This window comes from Numida meleagris, chromosome 7 (assembly GCF_002078875.1).
Source record: "Numida meleagris isolate 19003 breed g44 Domestic line chromosome 7, NumMel1.0, whole genome shotgun sequence".
Classification (NCBI taxonomy): domain Eukaryota; kingdom Metazoa; phylum Chordata; class Aves; order Galliformes; family Numididae; genus Numida; species Numida meleagris.
The window spans coordinates 15,998,319-16,019,922 of NC_034415.1; the positions used below are offsets into that span (position 1 = coordinate 15,998,319).

General features: G+C 38.4%; 1 protein-coding gene across 6 annotated transcripts; it reads right to left on the reverse strand.

Moving 5' to 3' along the window:
* On the reverse strand, positions 5,450–20,171 carry SH3GLB1 (SH3 domain containing GRB2 like, endophilin B1). Of its 6 annotated transcripts, none has more exons than XM_021404387.1 (11): positions 19,968–20,171; positions 16,632–16,773; positions 15,630–15,758; positions 13,888–14,021; positions 13,406–13,498; positions 11,182–11,268; positions 9,555–9,578; positions 8,543–8,632; positions 7,943–8,043; positions 6,880–7,111; positions 5,450–5,920 (listed from the first exon to the last, which is right to left on the reverse strand). In XM_021404387.1, exons 1-11 carry the CDS (start codon positions 20,037–20,039, stop codon positions 5,813–5,815), a joined length of 1,212 nt encoding a protein of 403 aa, XP_021260062.1. In that variant the 5' UTR covers positions 20,040–20,171; the 3' UTR covers positions 5,450–5,812. The 6 variants fall into 6 exon arrangements, with proteins under 6 accessions (XP_021260062.1, XP_021260064.1, XP_021260063.1 ...); XM_021404389.1 differs by having other exon boundaries at positions 11,230–11,268; positions 19,968–20,170; XM_021404388.1 differs by lacking the exon at positions 9,555–9,578.

The following is a 21,604-nucleotide window of genomic DNA, read 5'->3' on the forward strand; positions in this document are numbered from 1 at the left end:
ATTAGCAGTTCCTCTGCAGGAGGAGCAGAGTTTAAAAAAAAATATCTAGAAACTCTCCTGGATGCTCAGTATTCTTAATGGAGATTCCAGTGCAATTTCCACTGGGTGATGTGTAAAAGATAATGTGGGAAGTGTGAAACTACATGTCAGTGGGCTTTCCCAAAGGTGCATAAAATGTAACTTCCCTAAAGTCTCTCAAAAGGAATTTTCGAAATTTCAAAAACCTGTAACATAAAAAACTCCTAAACGTGAGGCTTCTGATGCATATCAATGTCACTGTTGAATATCAAGAATTAAAAGCAATTTAAATTAGAAATATAACTGGAGAACTCTTTTCAGGAAAGGCAACTTTTTAATGTTTCTCTTCTCCAACAAGCAATTTCCTAGCTCATTATTCCAATAGCTCTGCTTCTACCTATAACCACGTGAAGACATTTTAAAGCTTAAATTTATTTTGCAGTTCTTAATAGTTTCCCTTAATGGTTTATGTCAAACACCTATTATACATTTTTTTTTAAAATTTATAAAACAATTCCATGCTGTCAGGTGGAGAAAGTTTCTTAGCATTAAGATTATTAACCGGATGCAAGCACCTTGAGCTAACACGTTTGCTATCATTCACTTGTGGCAGGAAGCTATTTATAAAAGGCATTACGTTCATACAGTCATTTAGTGTTTGCATTCATAGTGCATTTTCTTGCCATTCCCTCCACTAAGATACAGAACTTATCAAGCTATCCAATTTGTTTGGAGGGATTTCTTACTGCCAGACGCCACAATAAATGCTCAGTGTCACTGAACAAGGTTAGGGGTACTTACAGGTTTGTGTCTGTCAGCTTGATGAGTATCTTTGCATTTTCCACCAAACACAAATTTGTATATAGTGTATAGTGAAACTAATAATCTAGCAGTGTACTGCCTTGTACTTCCATTAACAGTTGTGTAATTGAATTACTAACCCGTTGTACTGGAACACACCCAACAAGGAATTATACTTAAAAAGGGAATGGGTCAGGATCAAGCTGTAAGCAAAATTTAGCAATCAGTTTCTGCACTTCACACATTCTTGAGGTGAATGAAGTGGAGTAAAAAACTACAAAAGCTGCAGATAGGTCTGGGATCCCAGAGATCAACTCTCATCTCCCCAGACTCAGTAGAGCTTGACTAAATAAATATATATACTTGGTAGTTCAATGAAAATAAGGGAAGTCCAATTCTGTACTTGTTGTTTAGACAGCACTTGTAACCACAGTACTAGAAAAGCAATGACAAACTTTTTATCACCTCATATAGAGACAAACATTTTTAACAAAAAATCCTATGGGAGTTGGTAGGCGACAAGACTTGAGGACTGGGCCTTAGTAGTTTATGGCTGATGGAGCTTTGATAACATTATTCTTTTTCCCTTAAGTTTTTTTTTTTTTTGTGACTAAATAACTGCCTGATCCTGTATGACCTTGCTGAATTGGGATAAGGGAAGCCACAAAGTACAATATCATCAATTACTGATCAGACATTAAATCCTTTTTGTCTAAGATTAAGTTGCGTGGCTAGGTATAGACATTCAGGAAATGTGAAAGATGGATTAAACTGTACCAGGTTGCAGTGCAGATTTTCACAGGGCTTCAGTACCTTCATCTAGGTGTGTCAGTTTCCATTTTGGGGGAAATGAAACTCCCTCTTCTATGATGAAATATTTTGTGCTCCCAGGTGGAAGCACAAAAATTACTAAAGCGACTCCTGCCAGAAATGCAAGTGAGAAGTACTGATGGCTTTTGAATGGACCAGAACTATCATTTCACTCACCTTTGACATATTCCTAGACAGTCAAGTGCTTGTCTGTGTACAATACTGAAATGGCTAATTCTTTTTTTTTTTTAATAAAAAAAAGGATAAAACAGTTTGGTGCTGTTCCCAAACAACCCCACAGTACTGCAGTACCTGGCTTAAGCCTCAGCCCAATGGTTTATTTCACTGTGTCAGTTTTTAAGCCCTCCTAGCTTTCAATGCAGGATGAAGCACAGTTCTGCTATTCTAATCAAGTCTGATGTAATTATGTGGACAGTAATACTAGAATTCTTTACAGTGAGTAATCATTTTGATTTTAAAGTCCCAGACAACTCATTTCCACGGTAAAGACACAGCTTGCACAAGTACTAACAAGTACTGTATTTGTTCTTAAATCTTTGGAGTTGTAAGGTATTTGTTGTATGTTTTATCATTCAGAAAGCCCAGGCCAGCTCTCTGTAAAATCTAGAGTCCCCATAACTTTACTGTACAAAACACAGATGAGGCCAATCCTTCCAAGTCTGCTTTCAGAAATCATCACACATAAATCCCCGGCTATGATCCCACAAGCATCAAATTAGACTAGTAAGCTACTAGACCAGTTCAGCCCCCACCAAAACTGACAGGAGTCCTTTGACATGCAGCAAAAGTGAGTTCTAAATATGATTTTCCTCTAGGTTTGACCTGTAGGTCTGTATGCATACAGGAGATTATATCCTGTGCTAGAGGAACTTTTTTGTATTGTACAGCATTGGAAAAAAATACTTGGCATTCACTTATCTTGCTGATTGGTGCACATCCCTACCATTCTTCACTCCTGCATGAAAATTTCACCAGACAGTGCCCAGGCTTTCTTCCAACACTGCAGCCCTTAGGAATTATCAATTTTCACCTTCTTAAGCTGCTTGTTTACTTCTATGGATTCAAGTTTCTTTTGGGGGGAGCTTTCTGAAAGCCTTGTTGGTCATTTTCACACCGAAAGCCAGAGCTTCAAGCTAAGAAAGGAGGACAGAATACAATAAATTCAAGGCATTTTCATATTTAGTACCACTATATCTATAGGAAAAAACAGGAAAATTATTCTAACAAATCAAATTCTTCAAAACTCAGACTTTGGTTACTGCTAATTTAAAATACCCCACTAATTTGGTTATTTTCAAGACACTGTCTTACATTTATCTTTTGGTGATTATTGGAATTTGGTTACAGAGGTTCTATAGAAAGGAGGCTTGTCATATTAAGTCTTAGAAGCTTCTTCTAGAACAAAACAAAGAAAACAACCCCCACACAAAAATAGCCCCCATACAAAAATGAAAGAAAACCAACAGCACACACCAAAGCACTAATCAAAGCAAAAAAGAAAACCACACCTAAACACAGGGAATTAACCAAAGAAATTAAAGACCTAAAACCAATTTCAGCTATGGTCATTCTTGCTACAAGAACTGTTGGGTCAGGCAAAAAAGAAAAGTCCAGTGTGAATTTTTCAATGAAAATTTCCCACAAAACAGCATTGGAAGAGGCTGAGTTTTGGGACTGCTTCCAAAATTCTCTTCAATGTAACAGTTAGTGTTAAACAAGAACATTCAAGAGCTTTCCTTCTCAACGGTGCAACAGAAAACCTTGAGATATGACAACCGTCGCACCTTTCTTTACTTACAAGAAAACTATTTTATGTTTAAAATAAAACAAGGAGAATTGAGAATATGGATTTGGCATTAAGTTAAAGGATTTCTTGAAGTGTCTCAAACACGGTTTAAGCTGCTGATGTATAACAAGTAATTTTGCTACCAAATACTGCCTTCACATAGCTGCAGTGCTTGTATTTCCCTAAAACCCTATAATCTTTTACGAACACTGCTCTCTGTTACTGCATTTAAATAGGAAGTTAGGAAATAAACGGTCCAGTTTAGCAAAGAGTCAGTTCAATTACATTTCTGAATTAGCTGACATGTATTGTTGAAAATTCTATAATTTAATTGAATTAATAACCAATTGGAACTTAAACGTCTTTTATGACAGCGTAGAGCTAGCAGAGATCACCATCATGGTCAAGTTTCTTATCATTATTGTTTTTCTTTTAAACTGTAGGACTTCGTCTTATTTTATTTAAAGCACTATGAACTATTCATAATGAATTCTAATTCCACAGAATCATTGTAGTTGGAAGGGACCTTTAAAGGCCATCTCATCCAACTCCCCTGCAATGGACAGGGACATGCACAGCTAAATCAGGTTGCCCAGGGCCTGATCCAGCCTCACCTTGAAAGTCTCCAGGGATGGGGCATCAACCACATCTCTGGGCAATCTGTTCTAGAGCATCAACACCTTCACCATAAAAGATTTTTTCCTTAGATCCAACCTAGATCTACCCTCTGAGTTTGAAGCCATTTCCCCTTGTTCTATTACCACAGACCATGCTAAAGAGTCTGTCCCCGTCTTTGCTGTAGCTCCCCTTTAGATGTTGAAAGGCTGCTATCGGGTCACCTCAGAGCCTTCTCTTCTCCAAGCTGAACACCCCAACTCTTTCAGCCTCTAATTTGTTGCATATTATTATTATTGACTCCTCTAATCTTCACATTTAAGAGGCCAAACAAACCCCTGTTTTTCTTGGTGGTTACCCTGCTTTCTGCTTTAATGTAGCCTCTTCACTTTAAAACTCAGACTACTTCTGGAAGTGCAACTGAAAATAGAAATTACTTTTTAATTAAGCCACTGCATGATCTAAAAAATAAAATGCAATTTCATTTATCCTACTTAGGTAATTCACATCACTGAAAAGTTTGATCAATACTTGTTTACAATGACAGCGTTAAAGTTGCTGATTTGAAATGGTTAGATAACTTCTTTTCCAATGAAAGCTACCAAGTGCTTAAGTCTCCTTATTCAACCAATTCAATTCAATGAATTAGATCTACTGCAACTTCAAAAAAATTTTCCTCAAACAATCCTTTCAATACTTTACAGCCTAAAAAGACAATGAAACACTAAGCGTACAGTGCGTATAGGAAAAAGTTATGTTACCTGCAAATAATCCTACCTTTGTTATAGCCATTTTCAGGTTCAAAGCATTTTATTTTCTTCCCACACATTTAAACAAGGTCCTCTTCCGAAACAGAAGCGTAACACTACTTGAATCCTATTTAAACATGACAACAAACTGGGGCATAAGAACTGTGAATGTAGATTTTCATTAAAACCTATAATCTGAACAAATGTGTTTTCATCTATAGGACTCTTCATGCACAGAGAGTATATACTTGGTTAGCAAAAATGCAGTGCTTAATTTAATATAAAGGTGGATTTGCACTTGAAAGTATCTCAATACTTACTCACCAGTGTGAATTAGTCTCTTTTCTGGAAAGCAATTAAAAAGTAGAAATACGAAGCAAAATTGAAGTGTCAAAACATAGGTCACTAATTTGTGACTGTCTGCCTGTATAAAGTTTAAAACCTCAACATACTTGCAGTTTGCCTCAAGTTTTCAGAGAAAGGACATCTGTTTACATTTTTCAAAGCAATTAAATGCACAAGTTATTCAACAGATAACCATGTATGTATGCCTCAGCACATCTATACTCCACACATACTGGGAACAAAACCATACGAATTTGTTTAATGTTTGGTTTTGATTATTCAAAAAAAGTGCATTACACTTGCATCAGTTCACAATAAGTTTATTTTATGTGAAGAAAAGCTTTGCCATTAATGAAAAATTTCAGTAGAAAACAGTACCTCCTGCTTTCAATCTAGATTACTCAAAAGTAGAAGCTCGTATTAGTGAAAACTTCAGTAGAAACAAATCTGTAGGAAACATTCTTGGCACATGAAGTAAAAGCTTTAAACATTAAGATTGAATAGAGTATTCACCATGCAACCATGCTGGCAGAGAAGCCAGTCTGTAATGGCTGGTATTTGTCCCTCAAGAAAGAAACATGGAAGACACTTAAACCTGCTTATATAACGTTAATTGTATATAAATACGGTGTCACCATAACTGACAGTCTTTATTCAGGGCAACAACTCAGTTTAGCAGTTCTAAGTAAGTAATAGGCACTTTGCCTTTCTGATTTCCCCTTTCACCCATCAGCCAGTCTGAATCCATGCCAGGCATACTGTAAACTGTTATCACCTAAAAAACAAAAAATAAACAAACACATTGTAACAATCTTGTCATTGCCTGGAAAAAAATTAAAAAGTCTATTTTTTGTGATCTACAAGGTCTTAGAATCAGGATCAACCAATTTAAATAGAGCATCCATGGAACACAATCTAATGCTCATAGTTTCCACAGAAAAATAAATACGGCAAAATACTTGAAATATCTCACACTTTTTCTAGGTTTTTTTTTTTTAACTAATTACTACTTTTTTGTCTATAAATCTTGCCTAAATCACAATCAACAGTCAAGCTAAAAGCAAGTTCTTTGGATCTTCAAGTATATGATAGAAAGAGATGGTGTTGATGGGCTACATCTTAAAATAAAATCTTAGGCCACAGCTTCCATCTAAATCACTGTCTAGATAAGAATAAAGTCACAAAGAAATATGTAAGAAATGCACATTTTTAGGAAGCCTAATTTTTTTTTGTGGATGTTATTCTTCACTCAGATACAGTCACATTATTAGGTGGAATACTGCTCCAGCACCCACTGTATACAGCTTCACTTGCTGAGGATAGGCTCTATAACTTGGAGGTATTAAGAGTTCATCTGAATCAAAGAGGAATAAGCACAGCACTGCTACCTCTACCAAAAACAGAAGTGGTTATGCTTTTGTTTTCTTATCAAACTGCAACACTTCATGTTTGAAAGACTAATTATATTGATATAGTTTTAGAAGCATGGTATAAGGAAGATAGTATAATTGTACTTTGATTGTCCAGCAAATGTTCTTGCAAGCTAAGCAGGCATAACAAATATCAGATCTCACTATTAGAGTATATAAGTACAAGATGCTAACTTCTCAGAGCACTACTAAAATTTAATTAAGAAATGTGCTACACTGAGAGATCTATGTAGTTCATCTCAACTGGCTAGTCACAAGTATTCAGAGTTTACTCTTAAATTATCAAAGTATTTTGAAAACTTACCTCATCTGCAAGTAATGATAACTCACTGCTGTTTGCAGCATCGTAATCATACAGAACTCTAGCTTTTCTGCTGCCACTCGATGACTTCAGTTCACTGATGCCTGAAGTAACTACTGAATTGCTCACTGAAGGCAATGAAGCAGAAGCTGAGGCCAAGACTGAGGGAGTAGAAATGCTTTGCACAGGAGCTGAAGAAGACTGATTATTGTTAGAGAGAAAAGTAGATGGAAAGCTGTGGGGAAAACAGAACAAAGATCTCTGGGTGAATCAGTTCCACACGGAGAGTCACATTTGCCTCCATGCCTAAATTAGAATTTTTGCATTTGGACATCAGTGAACAACAAAAATTGGGTAGTACTGATTTTTGTGCAAAACTAAATAATGAAATTTGTGTGGTACCAATTTTTAAAGCTGTATGCTTTTTTCAGTGTAGTGTAACTTTAAAGACCTAGCTTTCAAAAAGAAAAAAGAACTTTCAAAGACCTTTTGTGAGTCTTTATCTATTTAAACAAACTGAGGATCACAAGGAGATCAAGAACCACAGGAAGCAGCAAGTTAGAAAAAGGACAAGACTTGAAAACACATCTGTTGTTACTTCCTCTTCATGGAAAACAAAAGCAAAGATGCTTTACAGAGACAGTTATTTAGAACAGCCGCTACAATAAATTTTTAATAGTTAAGGAAACTTTTGAGTTTACTTCACTATTAAGTGAAGACAATTCTTCAGTGCCTATGCTCACCTAAATAATGCAGTCTGCAATGCCCTAAGAAAGACTTTGACACGTACAGAAGAATTCAAATAGGAAAACCTGTATGAAAAGCAAGCATGTAGAACTTTCTACATCACCACCAGTCACAAAGAAAGGCTCACAGATACAAAATTCATGTTAGACTGTTTCTTCCCTTACTTTAAAAATGCTAAAACCTCAGAACAGTAAAATGATATATTTTCTCTTAGTACAGCACACCCATTTTTACCACTGCTTTATTAGCATTAAGTTTTCCTACCACGGATAAGCACTTGAAGAACTTCAGAGAAGAACATTTTAAACAGTGTTAATACCTTCCAAGTTGCTTCTGGAGATCCAACATGTACTTGTAACATTGTGCATAGTAAGTCATCTGAGCTTCAACAAAGTCATTCAGACATCGGAGATGATGCGCCTACAATGTAGCAAAAATTCAAGCTTTTAGCCCGCAAAAGCTTCACACTGCATTACCAACACTGGCCTATTAATCAGGTTGGTAAGGCTAACATCAGCACATCTCCATCATCTCACATCGGCACTGTGCCTGGATTTGAGCAAAAAAACTAAGTGTTGTAAAAGAATCACGCCATTTATCTATACTGTTTCCACAACAGATTATTTTAGCGCATCTTTGTGGTTTCAATAATCAGTTGATCAGATAAATTGAAAATTACATTGAAAGGTAACAATGAAAACACCAGAGATCGAGGTTAATGGGAAAACAAAGTTAATTCAATGGGTACTAAAGAACAGTTAAAAAATAAATCATCCAGCAGATATGTTTTTTAAGGCATCACATGAAAGCAAGTAGCCTGAAGTTCCCACATAGGTTACTGTAGTTTGTGTGTGCGCGTTTTTTTTTTTTTTGGAACTACCCTCATTTTAACTAATTTTTCCTCCTTCTGAGTACTCACATGTGTGCTGCTGATACCCTCCAGCAGGAGTCTGGTGATCTCTGCTTGACGGTCAAATTCACTTTGAGTAATTCGTACTTCCTGTTCAGACTAGAAGCAAGTGTGTACATTAGATATTTGTACAGTGCAATATTGCACCTCTGTATTGTAACTGTCCCATTTTATTCAGAGCCAGTCATACAAATGCATTTAATAACATTTAGTTGTTTGAATCCTGTGCCTTTCTTTGCAGATCTTTTCTACACAAGAAGAATAATAGTGTTGGTTTTTTTTCGGGGGGGTAGTTTGTACACAGTACTCTCTGCTTTTTATATTCTTAAGAAAAAAAAAGAACACTGAACTACATATTGCCAACATGACTTAAAGCCTTTTGTCTCCTTTATGTTACGGAGGAACTAATGAACTTCAACTCTTCAGCCCAGGTAGTTTTCAGATGTGCCGGTGTTGCATTCTCTTGTGACCATAGAAAGATGGGCTGCAGATTCAAGCAGGTAAAAAAAAAATAAACAACAAACCAATCAACACAACACCAGTTTTGTTGAAGTCTGAAGTTTCTTACACACACTCCAGCATTATAGGTGCTGCTCCATGTTCTGGGTAAAATCTGACAACAGGTGTTTTTCAGAACAGGCTAGATCACTAGACCTCTACCTTTCTGAAAATTTTCAAGTAAGCTTATTATTGGGAATTCCTTCTTTTTTTTTTTTTTAAAAAGGACACCATGCCAGCAAGTTGAAAGACAAGCCCTGTAGTTTTTGTTTCTTTCTTTTTCAATTGCATCTTGTCACATGACAGTCATATGATACTAAGTGACAGTCAGCCAAAAACAGCTTACTATAAAGTGAGCTGTGAGCTTTGTATGAACACTGGAATTTGGAAGGCCCTAGAGGAATCCAGGATATTCTGATGCAACATGAGACACTACCAGTACTCAAGTCAACAATACGCAATATCCTTTATTACATTCACAAGTTACTACTTCAGAATTCTGCAGTTTAAGTTGTTTACTTACTTTTGTCACTTCCTCAGCCCATATCTAGTCAGCATTAAAAGAGCAAAGAAAAAACATACAAACTTAGGCCAGTGTTACTTTACCAGAGCATGCAACTCTACTTTGCCTTCTATTTTCTTGTTCTCAGAACTTCACAGGGATTTGAGAAATTTTACAAATAAATCATTTGCTCAAAGCCCTCCATATACAGTGAAGTAAGGACAGCACCACATCACTGAAATAAATTCCTAAGTTCATACACGGGAAAGAATGACATGTAGAACTGCCTTGTTTTAAATACATTCTTGTAAGATTACTACAATCTAAGATTTAAGATTAGGAAGTGATATGAATCAAACTAACTTACATTATGGATGAAGTTAGGTTATCTTCTTATGTTAGAACACTGAAAGCTATGGAAAGCTATTCCCATTTTAAACACCACGTTAAAGACGGAAACAGACAAATTAATGATTTCTCTTGCTATGTCCATTATTGGTTTTTCATTTCACAAGAATTTTCACTGAAATTAAATTACTATCAAACTGAGAGTAAAGTAGGAGCACATGGTACAGCAAAATCATAGAACCACAGGGAATTTACTCTAGAACTTAATTACTTCAGCTTGCTGTTCCAATTCTCTCTTGCAATGCAATTCTCCTTTAACCTTCATATTTTCATAGTTGTAAGAAGATGAGACAACTGGAACTTTGGTAGGAAGAAGCGTGCATAAATGTTGCAGAAGCCAGTTGAAACAAACTTATTCACCCTTTTATCTGACCACAGCTGAGAAATCTATAATACTTACTGTGATGAGACCCACTATGCTGTGTAGATCCAGATCAAAATCATGACAAGCCAAACACCACAATTTATGTCAAACACAGTTAGCCCCCTATTCTATTTTGCACACCAATGGTGCTACAACAGCTGCACGGATGGGTCCCTACAAGTTCAGGATAAACCATATTCTAAGTTAAGCCCTTCATTTGTGATTTTATTCCGTTTCAGCTATTTGTAAAATACATCTTGTATTTTTGTACATCATTTGTAAAATACATCTTCTTACAAGTAGTTTCCACATATTTTTAGCTGTTTCACATTACTTACTCCTATCCATATAAAAACAATAGGAAAACATTAATTCCTTTCCCTTCAATGGATAAAGTTTGACAAGGAATAAAAACTGAATTCCTTTGCAGGCTAAATTTACAATGAACTCATACAAGCATGAATTTAATACTGCATACTTCCAGATAATCAGAAGCGTTCTGATGAAGACACCACCTGATGCTGTACTGCTGTGAGCATATTGAGTACACTTTTCATATGGAATGTTAGATACACATCCATTTTGGAATGGAAAACATAGAATCATTAAGCTTGGAAAAGACCTCTAAGATCATTTAGCTCAACTGCCAACCCATCACCACCATGCCCACTAACCCATGTCCCTCAGTGCCACATCTACACATTTCTTGAACACCTCCAGGGATGACGACTCCACCACTTTCCTGGACAGCCTATTCCAGTACTCTTTTGGAGAAGAAATTTTTCTTAATATCAAACCTGAAGCAAGGCCAAATCGAAAGGATAGCAAGAGGAACCATTTGAGAGAAAAATGAATGAACACAGGAGGCCAACAAACCTTCAGCCATTTTACATGCAGCAAGTTGAGCACGTAAGAGACATTTACCATAATGTTATTCTCTTCAGGCTGAGAGGTGTTTAGTTGCTTAAGTGCATAGATAAAAGACAAAAGCAAGTTACAACATTGAATATAGCAGGTGAACAGATCATTGGCACAAATCCTGCAAGTTTAAGCTAAGCAAGATCATGAACTGATTATAGAAATCTAAACAGTTTTATTCAGCTCTTTTCAATACTGCTCTAAGATACTTCAGTTGAAAATAATTTCAAATACTTTTACAAGAGGAAAAAATATTTAATTGTAGGTCCTAATTTAATCACTTTGTTCCATCCTGTCAAATGAGGTGGTGAAACAAATTTGATTCAATATGTTTTGCCAAATTATCAGTTCAGCACTGTTTGTGAGACACCTTCCTTCATAAATAGAGGGAGTCAGCAGAAGGTGAACTATTTGCATAACGCCTACATCCATATTAGTCTCCATTTCTCTACTGCAGGATAAAAATTGAGATGCAGCTTTTTCACTTCTCTAGGAATCCTAAAATTCAATACTTCTCAGACATGCTTACTGCTATTAAAATGTAACTAAAGTTCAAGTATAGTGATGCAAGAAGCCTGGAGTTTCATGCTCTACCACCACAAAATAACTTGCAAGTAGAACTGAATTATATGCTATTGGGATATTTAAGACCAGTCAAGTAGTAGCACCAGTAGCAACTGTCAGTAGCTTCATCCAAGCACACAGCTCTGAACAATTATACCAGAGATTAACTAATAAACTTGCGTATAACTAATAAACTTGAGTATAGAACCTTCCTTTTAATATTAAGCTCAATTCCTTAAGAAAAGTTTCCTTATGGTACTTCTATTTTAAAATAAGTATAGTATATACCTACTGCCATAACACAAGGAATTAACAACCTGCTCCACACTTTGCTGGTAACTTTATAAATTAACGAAGTGTGACAAGCAGAAAAGTAACTTTTTTTTTTCATTAAAATAACATGATACAGGGCGAAATGCATGCATTGACCTGAAAAATGTATCAACAGTTTAAATACACAGGAACTGCAGACATGAGGTGGAGGACTAACAGACAGGCAAAACTGTCAAGGAGATAGAGGGTTTTTGTGTTTGCTTGGTTGTTTCTGTTTTACTTTTTTTTTTTAAAAAGGGATCACCACCCAAAGGACATGAGGTGCTCTACCTATCAAGCTCAGCTTCATAGATGATGATTCTGATATCTTTTAGGACAGTGATCCATTCAGAAACACCAGCAAAAGTCTCAGAATCCTGCTTCTGCCTCTCCATCTTGTGTACTACGTGCGTTCTCCTACGTACTGAAGCTGTCTGTATTGCTTCGATATCTGTGTGCATAACCCCTACTACACTAAACATGCAAACTCCCAGGGTAGCAGAAGGGAAGCAATCACTTAATTATCCAACATTTATTTCAATAACTGTTGCACTTTCAGGAGTGCAGTCATGCAGATAACTGCAAAAATCTTACAAGAACACCCTGCTGAAACTGCATACATTTGATTATCTATTTCTTGTTACTTAAAATACTCCATTTAGAGTTATATTAAACGTTTAAAAAGCAGCAGCTTTTTTAGTTCATAGGAATTCTAATCTCCTTGAACAAGGATTTATTAAGGGAATAAGAATGGTTTAGAGGTGTGAGTTCAAGAGCTCTGTCCTATTTGGTGATGTGAAGTAGTAAACTAGAAGTTACTGGTTAGTAACGTTAAGTCAAGGTGGGTACACCAGTTGGAAATAACTGCACGTATACTTAAAAACTCAAATACTGAAGTGGTGGGGTTTTTGTGTTGTTTTTTTTTTTTAATTTTATTTTACATTTTATTACACGACAAAGGTGTTTCTAAGGTTTCCTCAAGATCTCCGTGTGATTTGTGCTTGGCAAGAAGCACATCATTTTGGGCACTACAGGCTCATCTAGTAGTCAACGAAGGGAGAATATTTACTTGGATCAATTAAGTTCAACTGGATAGAAAACCTAAAAATAAAAGACTAACACTCTGATTAGCAATTCACTTCCATTTCCTCATGTTCCACTGATATTTCTTTTAAAGTATCTGGTCAAGATAAAATAGCGATGGCAAGAAACTAGGAATGGAACCCTAAAAAAGGGGTCAGACCTATAAATACATACATATAACAAGTCTGATGAAAGTTATGGACAATTTTAAAACACTACTTACTGCCGCTCGAGCTTCTGCAACTTTCGCCTTCTTCAATCTGGTCTTTGCAGCATCCAAATCCAGTCTTTTATTTTGTAATAGTTTGCGTTCTTTCTGAAAGCCATGTAACGTGTCATGAGAAATGTGAATGTCATGTTCATGAGAAAATAGACACATTCAAAAGCAAAATCCTGTCTACTTGTTTTCTTGCCTCCTCTCTCCTCACGATCATACATAAAATGGGTTCATCAGTTGAAGAAAGAAGCAGAATTAGTTCCTAATTACTCTCTCACATTTTATACTCCAGATACTTTTAAAAAAAAAAAAAACTACTGAACTATTAAAAGTATGAAAGATTTCAGAATTATTATCTCAAAAGAGAATACATTAAGGTTACAAATTCATTTGAACTTTTCCAAAAGCAATGCTGCAGTTTTCTACCATTTCAGAGATCTGCTCTTCCAATTATTTTGAAATGCTAAAGAATGCACACTTCGACTTACAGTAATAGTCTTATAGTCGCCTTCGATAAAATTTCTTAGGGGAGTGAGAAAGTTTATAGCTGAAGTTTGAATTAGTTCTCTGTCTGCTGTTCCAATTTGCTTTTGTGTTTCTCCACATTTAATGAGTGCATTTCCTGAAAATGAGATAATATGATGATTTCATAGCAATTTAGACAGGTAGCTATCAAAACAAATCACTACAGGCACAAGAGTCAAGGCCAACAGTTTGAAAGATAATCCAATGCCACAGCAGGGGCTTTCAAAATACATTCATACCTCAGAAAACTAATTATTGTTTTATATCAGTAAAAATCACAGGTGAAGGAAAGATTTCAATGAGTATAGATACAGCACTGTAGAAGTTGCATTAGCTATGGCAACTCAGTTGTTCAAACCTATTTTAGGCCTGGATATTGTACCTACTGATTTAACAGCCTTCTCCCTTTATATTACAATTTCAAGTAATTAGTCATGAGTACTCAGGAGCAAGGAAAAGTCCACTTAGCTACTGGAAAATACTCCCTCTGCCCTCACCCCTAAGATCAAATCCTGTTTCTAAACGTGCATGTAGGTTTTGTCAATTGATTGAACAATACTTGGAAATTTGGTTACCAGCTAGGCATTGAAGCCCAGGTTAGAGCATCAGGAATATACAGTGCTCATGAGTCTGCTTCAACAAACAAACAAGGCTAAACTAGAAAAGGCACTCAAGTCTACAGACAACTAAATCAATTTCATGACACCACAAAAGGTTAGAGTATCTTTATGCTAAAAGTTCCTGCAACTCCCCTGAATTATAGATGTTACAGCAACTCCAACATAAGGGACTGCCTGCCTGTAAGCAAAAATCTATGCAGCCTTAAAGTCTTGAGGTTGATGATCAGAAAGGGGCCACAGATAAAAGCACAAAAACATACTGAAAGTAAAAAGTATAAAGCCTGCCATTACTGATTTTGTATCCTTACATCTTCTACAAGACACTTTTTTAAAACACTCTTTCCCTCCTCTGCAAAGGAACCCCATTATTTCCAGATATAAATCATTCTCTACAGAACAGGCTTTCCCTCCCACTGCAATTTTAAAGAAAGTAACTGACAGCTAGCTATTCAGCTTGCATTGTGGAATTAAAACACACACATGTGTATTTGAGTTAGTTAAATTAACAGCTAAATCTATTGTAAGGAACTTCCAGAGTTGTAGAGAACATTAGAATTAGATTTTCTAATTAAAGACGGTGTAAAAACATTACACCCCAACACCCAGTTCTCTTGTCATAGCTACAGAAGTCTGGAGAACAAAGCTTAGACCACGCTCCATAGTTGTCTATACAAATGTTTTGCTAAATGCATGCACACACGCATACATAAAATGAAAAGCAGGAATACTGTGAAGTTAGAGAAAGTTCTTACTAAAGAATTTAATTCTAGATAACAATAAGTGTTGTCAGATACACTGACTTTATCTCTAACAAGGAAATTAGATTCCAGAATTATTATTCCAGAAAGTCAACCATCCACAAAGATGGGTAGTATTCCAACATTAAGTCCTATTTTTTTCAATTAGAACAGAAACCTCACCACTGATCTCCTAACACACAAAGGTATAGAGCAAGTCACCTCAAACTGAGGGAAAAGTCTTTGAAGTGTTTTACCTAAAAAAGGAGACAAGTAGTATATTTTTTCACCCAGCATAAAAGCATACATGTGCATTTTTCTCCCCCTCCATTCATTGCTTTCACTCACCGTACGCTGTTCCTGGGCCAAATTCATTACCAGCATCGATCATATACTGGCCTAATAATTCTGGATTATTCATACGACTTGGTGCTTTCCGGTCCAGTTTCTCATAGAAAAATTCTTCTATCCTAGCATCTAAAAAAAAACAACAAAAACAAAACACATGCATTTCAAATAACTGTCACTTAAAACACAACTTACAAAGAGAAAAGGAATAAAAGAATTTTAAAACCCAGACATACAAGCTCAACTTTAAGTGAATGACATTAAGCTGAAGATACCGTTCTTGGAAACTGTCTGTATTTCGTATGTTATGCTTACTTCAAATATTTGTTACAGCTATCTTACAAAGTGAAAAACTATACTTTCAATCTTCCTCATACAATGGGGTTTTCAAAAGTTTAGCTCTAAGCCTTCATCCCAGGAGCCTAATAGAGCACTTCTTAAAAACAAAAAAAAGGTACCACTTATAGAAAGCTATGAATCTGGGAAGCATTAAACATTCAGTATCTAGGAAGAACAATTATTTAGTAAAGGAATTGTTAGAGACAAACGTTTCAGCTCATCTTGCCTGCTTCAGAATGACTTGTATTGCACAGGAAATTTAATGTAATGAAATAGATTAATCAAGTTCCTCAAGCCACTGCATCTGCAAGAAGAATTTTAGAGTTCTTACAGCCACCAAGGATTTCTGGAATTAGAGCTAGAAATTCAATTCAATACGAAACAACTCTAAAATCAATCAGAGTATGGAACCAATGCTACAGTTCAATTATCTCCATTTACATATTTCTGCACTTGAAGGCTCACAGAAGAACTGAAAGCAAGCAACTGGTACAGTGCCTTGGATACCCAGTGGCTCTTCAAAATGTTCAAAATCCATCAAAATTGAAAACTGCTAAATTTAATCATAGTTTAGGCAACACCTACGCCAGTGAACAGTTATACTGGCAAGTCCATTAATTCAAATGCTAAAAAAAAAAAAAAAAAACCTGAACAATGCCTTACTTGGATTTGGCTGCAATAACACTTCTGTTTGCTTCATTATTTTCTCTGTCCACTGCTTAGTGCATTCTGCTTTGCTGAGAAGGTTCTCCAGGTGAGCATCCAGTTCAGTCTTCTCTGCTTGACCAAGCTTTTCTTCTGTGAACTGTGGTTAGTCAGACAGGTTGAAAATACTCAGCACATAAAAATACTTTCCCAGTGCAAGTCTAGGACAGCAACTATTTACTCACATTACTTTCACATTAAGTTATTCAGACATCATTAAGAAAATCTAAGGCTAGATCTTTAAGTTTAGTTTAACAACCTACCCTTACTACCAGCAAAAAAGGGGAGAAGAGTATTAACCACACCAAGACAACAAGAATAATTCATTTTGAAGAAATCCTCTGCTCTACCTGCTCCTCTTGGTACTTGGAGTTCTTACTTGAAGGATTTTGTCCAATTTTGCATAGTGCTCCTGGAAACATGAGTCAAAAGGAAAGAGTCCAGGGGTAACACAGACAACTATAAGATTACTTCAGCTTTGCAAGTTTTGTAATTAAGGTTGTCCCTTCACCTCTAGGGAAAACTGAAGATATGATAGATTCTCACAGCAACTGCCTTTAATGTATTTAACGAATGTTGTCCTGTCTGTAGCAAATAGGACAAAAAATAGTGGGTTCCAACTTCAGCATGATGATTTAAATTAGATGTCAGAGAAAGCTTTTAAAGCAAGGATTAAAAGCTAAAATAGATCATCCTGGGCAGATGCGGAATATATGTTTGGGGGAGGGAGGGATTGCATTTTAGAACAGGACAGACACACGCATCAGGATCTGTTTAGATACAGCTGATCCAGTTAAGTTTTACAGAAACAGTAAGCTGACCTCTTGAGTGCTCTGCAAGCTGTTTTCTGTGACAGTGAAATACAATGTAACTCTATTTAGCTAAATAAACAGACCATTAATTTCACATGATATTAAATTCATGCCAACACTTATTAATCCGTAACCAGTTTGTACTTCACTTCCAGCTCTCCAGGAAAGAGGGAAGATGAGTGTTTTATGTCAGGGAATGAAACAAAACCGGAAGTAAGGGTTTGGCCTGCCTCTCCTCAGAGCATTGGTTCATCCCGATGACCTCATCCCTTCACAGCCTATTCAAAGTCAGGCATATTCAGAAGAATTTGGTAAGAGCTACATCCCTAACAAGCTTACCAATTATGAATGCAACAGTACCAAAGCATTCTAACCATCAAAATTCATTCTTAACAAGCTCTTAGGTGGAATACTTGAATTTACAATAAAAAAAAACAAGAATAAAACGCAAATAAAACCGTGTTGTCCAAGTTTAATTTCCATTGCACATAGAATAAAAGTAGCTTTGATAGCACACACATCTGAACGCTAGAGAAAGACTGCAGTATTAGAGGTTCTACAAAGAAAGAAAAGCACCTTGGTGAGAAAGTTCAATTGCAGTATAGGGAGACACAGAATTCATTTATGGACCTGCTACTGCTATTGTTTAAAAGGCCCTTTAAAACAATATCATGTATTGCAAATAGCTCTCAAGAACTTTTTAAGATTTATTAGCATACAATAAAAATGGCTTTTTTTTTTTAACTAATTACATAGTATTGTAATCGTTTCTGAAATGGTCTTTCCAATTAATATTTCCAGAACCCTTCTTCACAGTGAGGAGACTGCTTAGTCCATGTTAGATTTCATGGACTCACTTAGAGGGAAAAAAAAAAATTAACAATATAGAGCAGCATCACAAATAGCAGTTTGACAAAAAATATGGCTTCCAGCATCAATAAAATGCATCAGTGCTGCCCCTCTGATTTCCCACCTCTGTTTCCACAGGTTGCTTGACTGTGCCCAGATCATGCTGGAGGAAACAGCACTGTTTTGTATACACAGCATACATTCATATACAACAACTCTCCTCCTTTAAACATCTTATTTTAGGAGGTGGTGGCATTTGGGAGAGCAAAACTATTACTTCCACATTTCCATTAATTTCAGTTCAGATGAAGAAGTCGATCAATGTAGCTATTCAGATGTAAACTAGCAATGCAGACAGAGCATGCTAGAGTAAACCACAGTTTATACCACCTTTAAACTATGACAGAAAGTCTACATTACATTTAATGCAATAAAAGTATTTACATGTAAAAAGTCAAGATAAAAGAAAAAAGTCACACGACCCTATCATAGGATCTTACAATGAAGGGTGAACTGTATCTCCTTTTTTCCCCTCGTCCTGCAAGAAAAGCTAAAGCTGGAAAGGAAGAGATGGTCTGGGAAACACTCAGCCCTGAAAGAAGCCAGGAAAAAAAAAAAAGCGTGTGGAAAGATCTCCAACACAAAGAAAAGCCACAATTACTGCCTTAAGTTAATTTAAGTTTGAGCAACAACATTTTCTGATGAGTTCGCATCTTCAGTGCTCTGCTGTATCCCTGATCGCTAGTTCTGCTTGAATATTGAGATTCAGGCCAATAGTCCGCCTGATCTGAGCACATAACTGCTTTAATCACGTTCCAAACCTGACTGCGACCAAAGCAGAAAGCATGAGAAATTACTACAAATTACCGTACGTTTACTTGGACGCCCATCTCCCTACAGGAAATCTGTTCGGGTTTGATTATATAAAGAAAGAGAATTACGGTTCAAGACAACAGCGAAGGAACAAAAGCCAATTATAGTGCCCTTACTGTAAAAAAAAGGAAGAGACAGATCCAGAAACAATGGGCTATCAAACGAGCCTAAAAGTGACACCTAAGCTCAAACAAAACAACACTAAAGCAGACAGATGCTTTCACGTGTCGCGTCAGAGTTCAAGTCTCACTGATCGGGCAGCAGGATGCATTCAGAGCAGCCAATAAAGACAACCGCTTACTCCACGGGAGCCACACCTTTGTTCTGCTCAAGCCACAGGAACAGCCCCATCTCCCCCCAGCTACCGCCGCCCAGCCCGGCCGCCCCCTCCCCTCTCGGCCTACGCTGACCTTGCGTTGCCCCGCCCGCCGAGCCCGGCTGTTGTGCAACGGGCCGCGGAGAAACGCCCGGAGCCAGTCAGCCAGCCGGCCGGCCGGCCAGCCGAGCGCAGCGGCAGCGGGGCGCCGGGGCACGAAGCAGCCCGAGGCGCAGCGCACTGCTCGCCCCCAGGCAGCGCGGCGCGCCCAGCCGGCAGCCCAAACCCGGGCCGGAACCAAGATCCCCGGCCAACGCCCCGCGCCGGGCCGAGAGACGGCGGCCTCAAGGACCGGCCCGCGGCCTCGCCCGACTCCCACAGCCAGGGCCGCCGCGGCGAAGCCCGTTCGCGGCGGCGGCGCCGCCCCCTCGGGAGCGGCCGTACCTGCACGGCGCGGCTGAGGAAAGTGCCCGCGTCGGCCGCCAACTTCTTCATGTTAAAGTCCATGATATTCATCTTCGGCGGGGGGCGGGAGTGCGCTGACTCAGCCCGGTCACCCACAGCGGCGACCGCCGCTCCGGCCCGTCCCTGTGGGGATCCGCCGGGGGGCGGTGCCGGGGCCCGACGCCGCCGCCGATTGGCCGCGGCCGCGGCGTCAGGCGCAGGGCCCGGATCGGCAGCCGAAGTGACGGCGGCGTTCGCTCCGCACCGCCCCACGCCGCCGTGAGGGAGGGGCCGGGCCGCGGCGCGCGGCGCTTCCCGCCGCTGGGGGCGCGCGCCGTGACGGGTAGTGGCGCGCGCCTGAGGGAGCTGGCTGCCGTTAGCGCGCGCCGCGTGCCCCTTCGGGGCGGTCGCTCCCGCCCACTCGCTCCGTTTCTTGAGCCCAGGGCTCTGTAAATCAGACTGCTCGCCTTCATGAAAAAAAAGTGACACGGATAGAGCGTGACAGTGGAAACTGAAAAAGAACTTGTGATCAGAATGCGCTGCTAGTTAAACAGACTTGTTTTGGTAACCACGTACAGACGCAAGTAGCACTACATGCGACAGGAGTGTTTGAAAATACTGTCAGTATCATAGCATAGCGTCGGTGAGCAAGCAACTAGTCTCTAGTTTTAATAATTTTCCACTATTTTAACATCCCTCAGCATGGTTTTTGAATGCCCAAGAAGGGAGAGCTTTGACGTGGGGTGTTAGAAAGCAGATTTACAAAGCATTGTCTTGTAGCAATGAGTTAATATTGCCAACTTGAAAGTGATCCTGATCACTCAATCAGATAACTGACCACATAACCCACATAGCAAGTAACCCTGGGCTGCATTTGATAAGGTTGGAGGATATCCCAGGGCATGACGGTGGGAAGTGAGCTCCAGAACAAGGAAATAACTGGAAGGATCAACACAATCTTTCTTCTATGCTGGTCAGATTCCAGGAACTAAAACCAAAACACAGCCCAAGCTGTGCAAAGCTCCCATTGTACCCGCAGTATTGTTAAGGAGAGGACCTGAAAGCTGCTGTACGTGTGTGTTTGCTTTGCTTCAGCGTGTTCCGCCCGTTTCAGCTCTTCTTGTGTCACTTACATAACAGACACATGCATATGTAACTGTGTTTTTATTAAAACTGTGTGGCGAGTTTGTTTCTAATTCTTGACAGGAGTTTTAGTAGTGTAATAAGCTCTAGTGAGTCTCTGTTCTTGAAAGAGATAATCACAACATCACAGATTTTAAATTTGGAGACATAAAGGCAATTATTGAATTTCAGATCTTTCATTGGTTTTGTCAGCAGTTCCACTGATGGAGTTTCACAAGATGCCAAACAGCTGAAAGCAGCAGTGCCCAGCACTGAGGCAGAAGCTCTGCCCCAGGAGAGCCTGGACTGAGCAGTGTGTCCAGCCTGGAATTCACAACAGCTGACATGGCTCAGCTCAGACCAGAACAAAATGCTGCTGGTTCTTGAACCTTGAACCCTGTAGCTGCTCATGAGCCTCACCTATCAGAGAGGAAATTGTTGCTTTGGAACTCAGCTCTTTCCTTCAGAAAATGCTCTCCTTTTGAGCATTACTTTGATGGAAGTGGAGGAAGAGT

Bases quoted from the DNA above. Each gene is read 5' to 3' on its own strand.
- SH3GLB1 (XM_021404387.1), bottom strand. From the start codon at position 20,039: ATGAATATCATGGACTTTAACATGAAGAAGTTGGCGGCCGACGCGGGC. The intron at 14,022-15,629 runs GTGAGTGAAAGC...TCTCATTTTCAG, and splicing joins TGGCCCAGGAACAGCGTACG to GAAATGCACTCATTAAATGT. The intron at 8,633-9,554 runs GTAAGTAAACAA...ACTTGCTTCTAG, and splicing joins GGGCTGAGGAAGTGACAAAA to TCTGAACAGGAAGTACGAAT.